The following is a 12288-nucleotide window of genomic DNA, read 5'->3' as shown; positions in this document are numbered from 1 at the left end:
AAAACATAACGCAAAAAACACGTAAGAGAAACGAGTGTTTGTTAGCAAGTCTGTTAACAGCTCTGATAATCGAAAGCTAGCTAGACATATGTGGAAATTATTGGACTGGTCTAATTATCAGCAATGGATGAATGAACAGCATGTAAAAAAATGACATACTACAAGCAAGCGCAACAACATACAACATAGAATGCAAACAAGTTTGCAAATAAGAGATTTATTTACTGGCCACTTCATGCGTTTTCTCAGATCGGATTTCTGATTTATCAAAACGATTCCATTTACACCTGGTCACATAAATGTGTTTTTGCGAAACGGATTTGCAGTCGAATTTTGTAGTTCTTTTTGTGCTTGGGTTACTACCCGAACCCCGAAGTTACGCAGTGCCAGTAAAAGCGATACAGACCCCGTCAGGCTATGGCAGACGCGTCATTCAACCTATTGTAAGTCGATGTAACATCACAAGGGTCTTGGAAATATATTATGAAGGTTGAAAAGATACATAGTGTTCCTTTAAGGGAACTATTGCTTAGCAATCACTGTTATTGATGGTGTGCATGTTGGTGATTGTTTGCTCAGACATCAGTATAAAATTTCACTTTTTCTTTCAAAAAACTAAAGATATCAAGGAAAAGGCAAAAGCAGCTCCTAAAGAAAAAGGTATGCTTGCCTTGTAAAAATCAAACAGTTTATCATTTATAGTTAAAAATATTTTTTTGAATTAGAGATAACATATTTTGTCTGTTTAGTTGCTGATGCTGTCAAGGAAAAAGCTAAGCCAGTAAAGAAAGGTAGTTTTTTTGTATGCATATGTATTTTACCATATATAATGTTTTGCTTAAATGAACAGTTTGTTTCAAATGCTTCCCAGAACCTAAGGTTACTAAAGAAAAGGTCAAGCCTGCACCTTCAAAGAAAGGTACCAGGCTTGCACATTCTTTTGTAAACATATTTTTGGCTGAAACGTGTCCTTTAAGGGTCAGAGATCCTTTTCTGTATAACTTTGGGGTTGTTAAGCACGCTGTAACTTTCCTTATTCAATTTTAAAATCCATACGGGCTACATTGATGATACAAGCCAAAAAAAAAGTAAATTTCTCTGGTAATACAATTGAAGATTAATTGAGACATATTGTCTTATTTCATATTACAGCTAAAGTTTCTAAGGAAAAAGCTAAACCTGTGAAGAAAGGTCTGTATCTAATTCAACATTTTTTTCTGTTTCTCATTGAGTATTTTCTTGAGATCAGTTTTATTGTATGATATAACATATGTCATGCAGTACTGCAACCTGAATTCACAAAAACAAAACTGTTAAAGCAAAAAGTGTGGTTATTTTTATTAAGCTTTGAAAAATGTTTGAAAAATATGCATTGAGCAAGTACATTTTTCACTTCTTTCATAAGCTGAACTCAAAGAAAATTGTTTTTATTCACTTCTAGAAGCTGACGTTGCTGTAGAAAAAGTAAAACCAGCTCCCAAAAAGAAAGGTATGACATTGCACAAACAATAGATGGCATTCAAAACTAAATGCAGTGTTTTTTAATGTGGCATAAACTGCTGTTGTTGATGAACTTACAGAGCTAGAGTTTTCCAAAGAGAAGGCCAAACCAGAGCCCTCGAAGAAAGGTAACAAGACTAAAGCAAGGCCAATTCTTTTGAGAAGTGTTTTTCTAAACTATTTTTGAATCCTATATTGTTAATAAAACTGCCATTTCTCTACACATATCTGTCCATTATGTTTTATCCTTTTAACATTGTCAATAAAATGGGTATGTTTAGGTGTGGGAGTAGGGTTAAGAGATCTTTATAATCTATAAAATGGTAAAAAGGAAATTATACAGATCTTTATGATATGAAATATTTGTAAATAGTTTACGTTTTTTAGCTGTAAAAACGTAATAATGTTACGTTTAAACGTTGCAGATACGTCCATATTATACGTTTCAGCATACATCCAAACGTACAAAAAAGTACGTTTTCAATTTTTGAAAATTACGTATTAATACCTACGTATTAACAATGAGACCAGGCTGCATAAGTTCAAAGCAAAGGGAGATATTTGCTTTTAAATAAATAGTTTTTTAAGGACTACAACAAACGGCTGGTAGAGACTACACAACATACATACAACCGGTGTGGTGAAGTATCCGGTAACTCTATAGACCAATTTTCAGTTGGTAAACATGGTGACGTTTTTGTGTGGGCGGAGCTTAGGTGGTGGCAGAACGATCATTTTGGCCGCTTTACTAACGTTAGTTTGCAAGTTTTGTTAGCTTGTTTTTTAATAATGACTGGAGAAAATCCGATTTTATCTTAATGTGCAAGGTCACTCACTGTCCAGGACTGCGATTGTTATTTGCAAAAGTTAATTTTAACGAACACGCTCAGTCAATGGATGGACGATGAGGATTAACGCTAACGCCGGTTGAGTGGCCTGACTTGTACACCTACCTGATAGAGAAACTGAGCGTAAAGAGAAACTGAGGGCATATACATCTTTAGATGCCTATAACTGTACTAAATGCTGGTCACGTTACGTACAAGACTTGTGTGGTAGCCTACGATCCGCAGTTCTGCCGAGCCAGCGCCGACACAAAGACGACAATGTAAAGAGTGACATAACATTACGGTGAAATTTTAACGATGTGAATATTTTCTAGAAATAAAAATTCCAGATACAGCATATTCATTTTTTAACTATGTATTTGATTACCCTTTATTACCAGGTTCTTCAAAAAGTAACTGTTATACGTTAGTCACAATCAATCAAAACAATGTATAAAATCATAGATGATTCACAAATAATCACAATCATTTAGAAAACATTATGCGATAAAATTTCAAATTGGAGCCTGTACTCAGTCGATTCTTGCACCCAATAACACAACAAGATGACATTTAATAACAATAATAATAATTTAAGCTCCTTATTATGTAGCCGAATCTGCGCTGGTTTGTATTGGCCGCCTCCAGTTTTCCGTTCGTTTTGCCACCAGCTAGCGCCGTGACGTAACTGTGACGTAGGCTCGAAATTGGTCTATAGTGATGGGTCCGGGCTGAGGACCCAATTAGTATGCCAGTAGTATGCCTGATCTAAATCTGTTCTCGTGATACGTTAAGGCAGTATCAGTGCAGTAATATCAGGTAAAGCTCATAGCACGATCTTCGGATAACGTTAGCTGTATGCTATGCTACTATCTAAGCTAACTAAAAATCACACTAACAAAGAGAAATTCACAATCTATAGCTTCGGTTAAATACTAGTATATGAAACGTATAATTTAAAATACATTAAATACATTAATGACTCGTTATAACGTAGTACAAACGTCTTCTATAATAAAGTGATTTTGTATGATTTGTAACCAGGCACTAAAGCGATTACCCATAAAACGTGCTTTGAACCAATCGGATTGCTTGGGTCCTCAGCCCGGACCCATCACTATAGAGTTACCGGATACTTCATCACACCGGCACATCCGGGAACTTAACTGTAAATTTCGTAACCGCCCCTTTTTAGGGGAAAACAAACCAGACTTCCCATAGACTTCAATACAAAATAGCGGCACAAAACAACGTCCGTACATAGCCGGCAGACGTGTATAACTTCAGAAATCACTTAGATGAAATATGTCGAGTAATTATATGTCCACCCTGCCTTCCATAGAGCGTGAACGATACATTTATAAACTTAATTTGGGCATGACCCTACCAGCGTCAAATTGGTCTAACAACCCCACCCAGTGGCCAGAAGTGTCTTACCCAGACATTTACTCGTACCTCATCGAGTCACCAGGTAGCCAGTGAATGATTTTACTTCGGTTTTAAGAAGTAAACATCTTTAAATGTATAATATTATGTCTTTATATTTAGAGTAGCTACTGAGCCACGTCCTCAATCCGATACTGTGTATGGCGCTCGCCGGTTTGTTTTCCCCTAAAAGTGGGCGTGAACCTTTTCAGAGACGTTCTATGACGCTACGCCGGTTGTATGTATTCCTCCCGGGTTAGTGACATCACCAACCCTATAATTTACATAAACCCCGCCCCCTGGAACATGATTTATAGATTATCAAGACAGAATATGCTAATCAGTGAATAGAAGATAACTCCACATCAGCTACATAAATTCACCAACTAACCATTCAGAAATGTCCTGTTGCATTCTACATGTTGTCACTTCTTCTTGAGTCTCTCCATCATTGTCTGACTCTAGTTTGAACATAAAAGGCTAAAAGTTTTTAAAATGTTCAGTGCATGTGTGTGTGAGTCTGAGTGCAAGCTGTTGAAGCTCCTCCCCCTGTGCCGGGAGCAGCAGCTCATTTGCATTTAAAGGAACAGACACAAAAACGGTGCGTTTTTGCTCACCCTCAAAAAGTGACAATTTGAACATGTTATATAAAAATATCTGTGGGGTATTTTGAGCTAAAACTTCACACACACACTCTGGGGACATCAGAGACTTATTTTACATCTTGTGAAAAGGGCATTATACCAGAGACAACTGGTTTACAGTTACTTTGTTCAGTCTTTCCTTGCTTTACAGAAAAGTGTTCTTTTTATTTTTATGATTTTTTTTTTTTTTTAAATATTTTCTGTTGTTTCTTGCAGGTGCTGAAAAAATGGAAGACAAAGCAAAACCAGCACCAGAAAAGAAAGGTGCTTGATTTTAGATAACTGAATTAAAGCTGTGGGTCTACTGAATTCAAATCTTAACAAAACTTTAGTTTCAGAGGAACAGTACACATCAGCAAGTTTAAATGCTTTTCTCTTTCGTTATTTGAATAATTTAGAGGCAAAAGCTCCCAAGGACAAAACTAAACCGGCCCTTTTGAAGAAAGGTATGATGCACTTACAGTAACACAGCATTTCATTTAAAAGTCTTTTTTTTGTGTGTGTGTGACTGAGCCTGCGGACTCATTTTCAGAGCCTGTTGTTTCTAAGGAGAAAGAAAAACCACCAACTGCCAAGAAAGGTAAAGATGGAAAGATTTAATCTCATATATTGTATATAAAATTTATATTTATTAAATATACACCTGCATCTTGTTCAAGGAGAAGCCAACAACCATTCCTGTGAAAAAAGAACTTTTGTAATTTTCCTTTCTTAAATTTAAGGATGCTTAACCCTTAGTTTTCATTGAATTGTAGAGCCTGCAGTTGTAGATGAGAAAGTCAAACCGGTACCTTCAAAGAAAGGTAAAAACACTTAAATATTGCTCAGAGGCAAAATATCCTGAAGATAGGACATCAATACCTATCAAACAGTTAGGTTTTTTAATGTTACTTTACTTTCTAAGGCATGCAATTATGATAATTTCAGATACTGAAGCTACTAAGGAGAAAACGAAACCAGCCCCAGTTAAGAAAGGTGCAGTTTGATTTTGTTGAAATTGTACTTTTTCCCCCAATGTTTATATGATGCTAACTGCTAACATCCACTGATATACAGAGCCTGAGGTTTCCAAAGAAAAATCTATGCCAGAGCCTTCAAAGAAAGGTAAAATGAATACAATAGGTTTTATCGTTAAACATGCATATTATAAAATGGTTGTCACATCAGAAAAATGATTGAATCTTGCAGAGGTTGAAGCTGTTGAAGAGAAGGTAAAACCAACACCTGCTAAAAAAGGTACAGTACTCTGTATTTAAAAACCTAAAAATTTAAAAACATTATAAAATATATTATAATGCATTATAAAAGTATTTTAATGCATTAATTATTCCTTGTAATGCATTGAATGATGATGATGATGATGATGAATAATTGTAACCACAGTTATAATACATTATAATACTTATGTTACGCCTTTAGAAAGTATAATACATTCACACATGGCAAACAAACAATTTCAGATTTAACAAGGAATCTGCAAATATTATAATGCATTTTAACTTTGGTTTAATTATGAAAAGGTATAATGCATTATAACGTACATTATGAATACCTTTATAATGAATTATACATAAAGGCGTTAAGTAAAGTTTTACATTTTTTCCTTCCTAAAATGTAAGAGATAAGATTTGGATGTACAGTCTCAACTGATACACTTATAGAGGATGAAGTTACCAAGGAGCCAGCTAAACTTGTGACTGTTGAGAAATATAGGCTTGTCGTTCAACAAGATATTATTTTCAGATTTCTTTAATAAGTTAATTAGAAAGATGCAACAGCCAGATTTAGTTTACATATAATATTCGGTGAAGTTCCTGTAAAGAAAGGTACCACACTGTGGCCAGTTTAAACATGGCCCTTACTATATGTTTTTCACATATCATACTGCGTTTTACTATATAGAAATAAATTCTCTCCATGATATGTTTAGCGGCTGAAGAAATTAAAAAGGCAAAACCAGCTCCTCCAAAGAAAGGTACATTCCTTAAGTATTTGATATTCCTTAAAAGTATAATTTAAAATATATATATACTATAAGTTATAATTATGTAATAATAATAATGTAATATAATAATAATAATAATAATAATATGTTTAAATGTAAAATTTTGGCAAATTATATGGAGGGTAATAGTAAGACATCCTGATAGTGTAATCAATTTCATAACACTGATTTTCTGAAATATTATACTGTAAATCCTAATCCATTAAGATGAAGGTTCTTTCTGAATATTTTATATTACTTAAGCATGTACATTAGCTCTACATAAATATTTTACCATGCGATTTGACTTGATTTTCAGAGCCTGAAATTATTAAAGAGAAGAAGAAACCTCCAAAGAAAGGTAATTAAATGCAAATGTGAAAAACAACTCTTGTGTTCATGTTTTTTTTTTTTTTTTTTGCTACATTGATTTGACATTTTTTTGACAAGCCAAACCTGCTTCTGTAAAGAAAGGTGTTTATACTAGATAACAAATGTTTGTTTCTTGCTAGTCACAAGTTAAAACTTCATCTGTTGATATCAGGAGAAAGTCTTTAATTATTAGTTTTATCTGAATATGAACACTTATTGTACATGAAACACCACACTGAATATGCTGTTGTTTTTTCCATACATTCACAGAATCTAAAATTCCAAAAGAGAAAGCAAAACCTGAACCTTCCAAAAAAGGTTAATTGTCTGCATAGTTTTTTTTAAAGTGTTTTGTTTTAAGTGTAATGTTTTTTTAATATTCTAAATAATATATTCCATATAATATATATTTCAGAGGCAGAAGTTGCCAAGGACAAACGTAAACCTGTCACTGTGAAGAAAGGTATGAATGAGTCTTTCATTACATTATAATTGCTATACAAGATTAAAAGACAACAGGAAATGTTAATCCGAACCTGGCAATCTGGGATTTTTTTTGAAAAATAATTGAAATAATAATTTTTACAATGTAAAATAACAGTAACCATTAGATATTCAAGCAAATATAATCTTATGATATTATATCTTGACGTTTTGCAGAACCTGCTGTTGCAGTTGAAAAGGCAAAAGCAAAACCTGCACCAAAGAAAGGTAGACATATTCTCTGTAAGGGTCTTATGACACATTTTAAGGCAACTGCAAAGTTGTAACAATTTATTTCTAATCACAGTTTCCGAGCCTGAAGCTGCTATAAAGACATTTATGTATTTGCTCAACTGTTTGACAAGATTAAAACTGAAATATAATTCTGTTTTTTAGAGACTGAAATTACCAAAAAGAAAGCTAAACCAGAACCTCCAAAGAAAGGTATTACATTAGTATGCAGTATATGCTGTTACATTTTGCAAACATTTAAAAATAAATACTAGACAACACTCATGCATGTCATATTCCAAGATTTTTTATGTTTAATAAATCCCATATTTACCAGAACTTAAGATAACAAAAGAAAAACCCAAGCCAACAAAGAAAGGTACACACATTTATTTGTGAGAATAATAACGTATTACAGTAAACTATTACAATTTTAGGTGCTGTTCAAGGCAAGCAAATGTCTTCTACCCAGTTTTAAGATAATGCTAATATATTGTGCTTTCTTGATGTTTTCATCATCACAATGTAGTGGATAAAGTCACCAAGGAGAAAGCTAAACCAGCCCCTGAGAAAAAAGGTTTGATTTACAGCATTAGCAATCAATAATGCTACTGTAAACCATTAACTGTATTAAAAATATTTCTCATCATTGCCATTTCAGAGACTAAAGTCATCAAGGAGAAAGCTAAACCAGTTCCTGTAAAGAAAGGTATGTATATTAATCAACATTTTCCCCATGCAAAATATAAGAAAATTAATACTAAAAGAAGAAAATATATCCCCTTCACTTTTATATTATCATCATTGCAGAGGCTGAAGTCATCAAAGAGGTTAAACCAGCCCCTGAGAAGAAAGGTTATTATTATTTTTATCATTATTTTAGCTTGATGTGTGCTTTTATGCTTTTATAAAAATTAGCCAAGGACATTGAAACACAATGCTAAAGTATCATTGCCATTTCAGAGGCTGAAGTCATCAAGGAGAAAACAACTCCTGTAAAGAAAGGTATGGATGACAATGAAATCATCCTGCAAATGCTGTCGCTTTCCGCTGTATAATAATCCTTCATGACATAAATTAAAACTATTTTATAGAGACTGAAGTTACTAAAGAAAAGGCACCTGAAACAAAACCCAAAAGAGGTGACTTCTTAAATGTTTCAAATCATTTACCAAACACTTTACATATTTTATCAGCAGTTTGTTTAATTTTTCCATAGAGAGAGACTTTATCCTTCTATTTCAGAAGTTGAAGCTGTATTGAAGTTGAATTGCTTGACATTATTGAAAGTGAAATATCTGTCTGTTTTGTAGAGCCTGATGTTTTCAAAGAGAAACCAGCACCTCCAAAGAAAGGTAGTGAGATACAGTATTTTCTTTATCAACATTTGCAACAGTGAATACTAGATTAGACCGAATCTCATACAGATATTTTACATTACAAGTTTTTCTTAAAAAACATTATTTACCTTGTAACCCTTACAGTCGAGGTTCTGAAGGAAAAGGCAAAACCAGTTCCTGAGAAGGAAGGTATAGCTTTAAATAGAAAAGCACTTTTATTTACTATGAGACACTGTATCAATTATAAAATAACATATCTGCAAAGGCTGTTATGACTGACCTTTCAATTACTGCTCTGTTTTCCAGCACCTGAAATAACTAAAGAAAAACCAAAGCCAACACCAAAGAAAGGTTTGTTCATTTGTAATGTTAATGCGAAACATTTTCCCCAGCCAGCTTTAAGACAAAAGCTAATGCTTAAATTATTTTGTTATAATAATTGTAGAGGCTGAAGCCATCAAGGAGAAAGCTAAACCAGCCCCTGAGAAGAAAGGTTCGGTTTACTTTAACAATTAAAATATTATTATTATCCTGTGCAAAAATGATAATGCCAAATTGACTTTTTCTATATATTTTGATCATTTTAGAGGCTGAAGTCATTAAGAAGAAAACTAAACTTGCCCCTGAGAAGAAAGGTAAGAGTTACTATTTTTATTAACGTTTCTTTCATGCTTCTTTCAGTTTCCGCTAATCCCATTTACTTATTTACAATCTCTAAATGTTATTATTTTCAGAGGCTGAAGTCATCAAGGAGAAGGTTAAAGCAGCTCCTGTAAAGAAAGGTATAGATGTGAATGAGATGATCATATATTTTTGATTTATACTGCATGATGATCATTCATCACGTGATACTGTCTCATAGAGCCTGAAGCTGCTAAAGAAAAGGCACCTGAACCAAAACCAGAACCAGGGCTGCCAACTCTCACGCATTGAGCGTGAGACTCACGCAATTGACACTTTTCACACGCTCTCACGCCACACATCCATTTTCTCACGCACAGAAAAATTGCGGAGCAAAGAGGTACTTTTAATATTAAACTAATTCTCAGCTCTTAGATTCCGTCAATTTTATTACGAAATTCAGACAAAAATACGTTTGGCGCTTGTAAATGTGACGTGACAGATCGCTGAGCGCCTCAGTTCAAGTGCACGTGAACCGATCACCTGTTACTTTTTTATTTAAAGATGCAGTACAACTTACCGAAAGTATACATAATATCGACCAATTAGTGTTTTTCAACCACGGAAAGAGGTCAATATAACGGCAGGAGAACAATTATGTCACATAACGTTACATTTACCTCAGGAAAGCCATTTAACGACTATAGCATGTTAATTGAATAGAAAAAATAGCTAGAGAGGAGATTTTGCTGAGCACTATATTACATATTTATTATATTTTTACTTATGTCATTAAATAATTGTTATTATAACAAAAACTGCATTATATTTAATTTAATGTTATTTTTAACCTTTAATAATACCAGCAGACTGGGCCCTCTATGTTTACAGCATTAGGTGAGATTATATTTTTAAATAAAATTTAAAATAAACATGTATCCAAATTAGTCAATATTGAATCAAAATCGGAATCAAATCACAAGAATGGAATTGAAATCTTGAAATTTGTCAAGCAATAATAAAAACTGTATCCTATACCAGTCATTGTACAATGTAAACATTGTAACATGTTGTCACTAAACTTCATAAAATTCTATTTAGTTACCAAATGTTTTGACAATCACAATTACACTTATTGTGATGCAATATTTGTTTTTACATACCCCCCCCCCCCCCCCCCCCTCGCCAAAAAAAAAAAAATCTCACTCCAAGCTAAACTCAAAAGTTGGCAGCCCTGAGAACCCATTAAAAAAGGTGTTTATATGCTAAAGTTTTGTATCTTTTAAAATCAGCCATTTTGAATGCTTGCCTTACAAATATTTTCATATAAGCTTTTAGAAACAAATATCAATCTAACTTGTGATATCTTTCCAGTTGAGGTTCTAAAGGAAAAGGAAAAAACAGTCCCTGAAAAGAAAGGTACATATCGAGTTTATGTTAATTCAAAATCACTTTTACTAATTATGTAATGCAGTGCCTTGATTTTTATCTGTACATCTGCAAATTGTAAAGTTAAACCTTTGTGTTTTGCAGCAGCACCGGAAATAACTAAAGAAAAACTCAAGCCTGTACCAAAGAAGGGTAACCTATTTCAATATTAGTGTGAATAATGCTTAAAACGGCTTTACCACTGGCCTTTTATAAGGTAATGCTAATTGTTTGCATTTTATTTGATTATTTTTTACATTTTAGAGGATGAAGTCATTAAAGAGAAAGCTAAACCAGCCCCTGTGAAGAAAGGTTTGACTCACTGTATTAAGAATTAAATTACTATTTTCTTTAACAACATGATACAACTAAACAACAAAAAAAAAAATCAAAATATGTTTTGCATTATCATGATCTTAGAGGCTGAAGTCATTAAGGAAAAAGTTAAACCAACCCCTGAGAAAAAAGGTGAGTTCATGTTAATATTTTTATCTAGACAAATTCGAAAGATAATATTTCAGTTATCTTTTACAATCCCCACATTGCCATTCCAGAGGTTGAAGTCAAGGAGAAAGCAAAACCAGCTCCTGCAAAGAAAGGTATGGATGTCAATAAATGCTTTTGTCTATTATTATAAAAATACTTTCTTCTGGAACTTATGTTTCATGACTTTTGTTTCTATAAATATTGTATATTTTCACATATTTCAGAAGCTGAAGTCATTAAAGAAAAATACAAACCAGCCCCTGAGAAGAAAGGTTTGGATATGAATTATTATTCATCACATGAAACAATAATGTATCCTAAAATAGTAGTAGTACTTTAGTATATTTATATCTTTTACCAGCCAGCTAGTGTATTCATATAACAAATTAAAACTAAAAATTCATTTTTATGACTGTCATCTATCCTATCATTTTTTTATACTTTATTTTGTGTTTTAATGTATTGAAAGTACCCAGATTTTCACCAAGCTAGTTTAGAATAATGTTCCTTTTTTCCCCTAAATGTTTTTATATTATAACAGCTAAATCAGCCCATGAGAAAAATGGCTGAGAATTAAATTAACCTTTCCACAAGAAGATTATACATCTTTTAAAACCTCTAAATATGTTTTACATCATTGCCATTTCAGAGGCTGAAGCCATCAAGGAGAAAACAGCTCCTGTAAAGAAAGGTATAGATATCAATGAAGGTTAATGTTTTCTTTTAACTAGTTTTTAAGAGAACACTGATCTTTTGTTTTTTAATGCAAAATAGAATAGAACTGGTTTGTCTTCATATTTTATATTATCATCATTGCAGAGGCTGAAGTCGTCAAAGAGAAAGCTAAACCAGCCCCTGAGAAGAAAGGTTTGACTTACTATAATAATATTTAAAATGTTTCCTCCAAGCAAAATGTAATATTATGCATTATGCAAAAAGTATTTTCA

The 12288-nt window shown here is 33.0% G+C and overlaps 1 protein-coding gene across 1 annotated transcript in view; it reads left to right on the top strand.

Moving 5' to 3' along the window:
* Window positions 1–12288, top strand: part of LOC311072038 (uncharacterized protein) — a 46293-nt gene that overhangs the window by 15811 nt on the left and 18194 nt on the right. Inside the window, exons 23-63 of the mRNA XM_084096741.1 lie at window positions 622–660; window positions 750–791; window positions 872–919; window positions 1153–1191; window positions 1442–1489; window positions 1581–1628; window positions 4613–4660; window positions 4795–4842; window positions 4929–4976; window positions 5152–5199; window positions 5324–5371; window positions 5453–5500; window positions 5585–5632; window positions 6327–6371; window positions 6700–6741; window positions 7023–7070; window positions 7168–7215; window positions 7413–7463; window positions 7632–7679; window positions 7804–7845; window positions 7996–8043; window positions 8128–8175; window positions 8277–8321; window positions 8430–8471; window positions 8561–8608; window positions 8780–8821; window positions 8951–8995; window positions 9113–9157; window positions 9252–9299; window positions 9394–9441; window positions 9541–9588; window positions 9669–9714; window positions 10671–10681; window positions 10802–10846; window positions 10961–11008; window positions 11120–11167; window positions 11276–11323; window positions 11410–11454; window positions 11566–11613; window positions 11991–12032; window positions 12161–12208. Coding sequence (XP_083952867.1) covers window positions 622–660; window positions 750–791; window positions 872–919; window positions 1153–1191; window positions 1442–1489; window positions 1581–1628; window positions 4613–4660; window positions 4795–4842; window positions 4929–4976; window positions 5152–5199; window positions 5324–5371; window positions 5453–5500; window positions 5585–5632; window positions 6327–6371; window positions 6700–6741; window positions 7023–7070; window positions 7168–7215; window positions 7413–7463; window positions 7632–7679; window positions 7804–7845; window positions 7996–8043; window positions 8128–8175; window positions 8277–8321; window positions 8430–8471; window positions 8561–8608; window positions 8780–8821; window positions 8951–8995; window positions 9113–9157; window positions 9252–9299; window positions 9394–9441; window positions 9541–9588; window positions 9669–9714; window positions 10671–10681; window positions 10802–10846; window positions 10961–11008; window positions 11120–11167; window positions 11276–11323; window positions 11410–11454; window positions 11566–11613; window positions 11991–12032; window positions 12161–12208 — 1860 coding nt within the window. The remainder of the gene's footprint in view (window positions 1–621; window positions 661–749; window positions 792–871; window positions 920–1152; window positions 1192–1441; window positions 1490–1580; window positions 1629–4612; window positions 4661–4794; window positions 4843–4928; window positions 4977–5151; window positions 5200–5323; window positions 5372–5452; window positions 5501–5584; window positions 5633–6326; window positions 6372–6699; window positions 6742–7022; window positions 7071–7167; window positions 7216–7412; window positions 7464–7631; window positions 7680–7803; window positions 7846–7995; window positions 8044–8127; window positions 8176–8276; window positions 8322–8429; window positions 8472–8560; window positions 8609–8779; window positions 8822–8950; window positions 8996–9112; window positions 9158–9251; window positions 9300–9393; window positions 9442–9540; window positions 9589–9668; window positions 9715–10670; window positions 10682–10801; window positions 10847–10960; window positions 11009–11119; window positions 11168–11275; window positions 11324–11409; window positions 11455–11565; window positions 11614–11990; window positions 12033–12160; window positions 12209–12288) is intronic.

The sequence above is a fragment of the Abramis brama genome, assembly GCF_963993115.1.
Source record: "Abramis brama genome assembly, chromosome: 21".
Lineage (NCBI taxonomy): Eukaryota > Metazoa > Chordata > Actinopteri > Cypriniformes > Leuciscidae > Abramis > Abramis brama.
The sequence above is the reverse complement of the archived record's forward strand: the minus strand, read 5'-3'. Positions and strand labels throughout refer to the sequence as shown.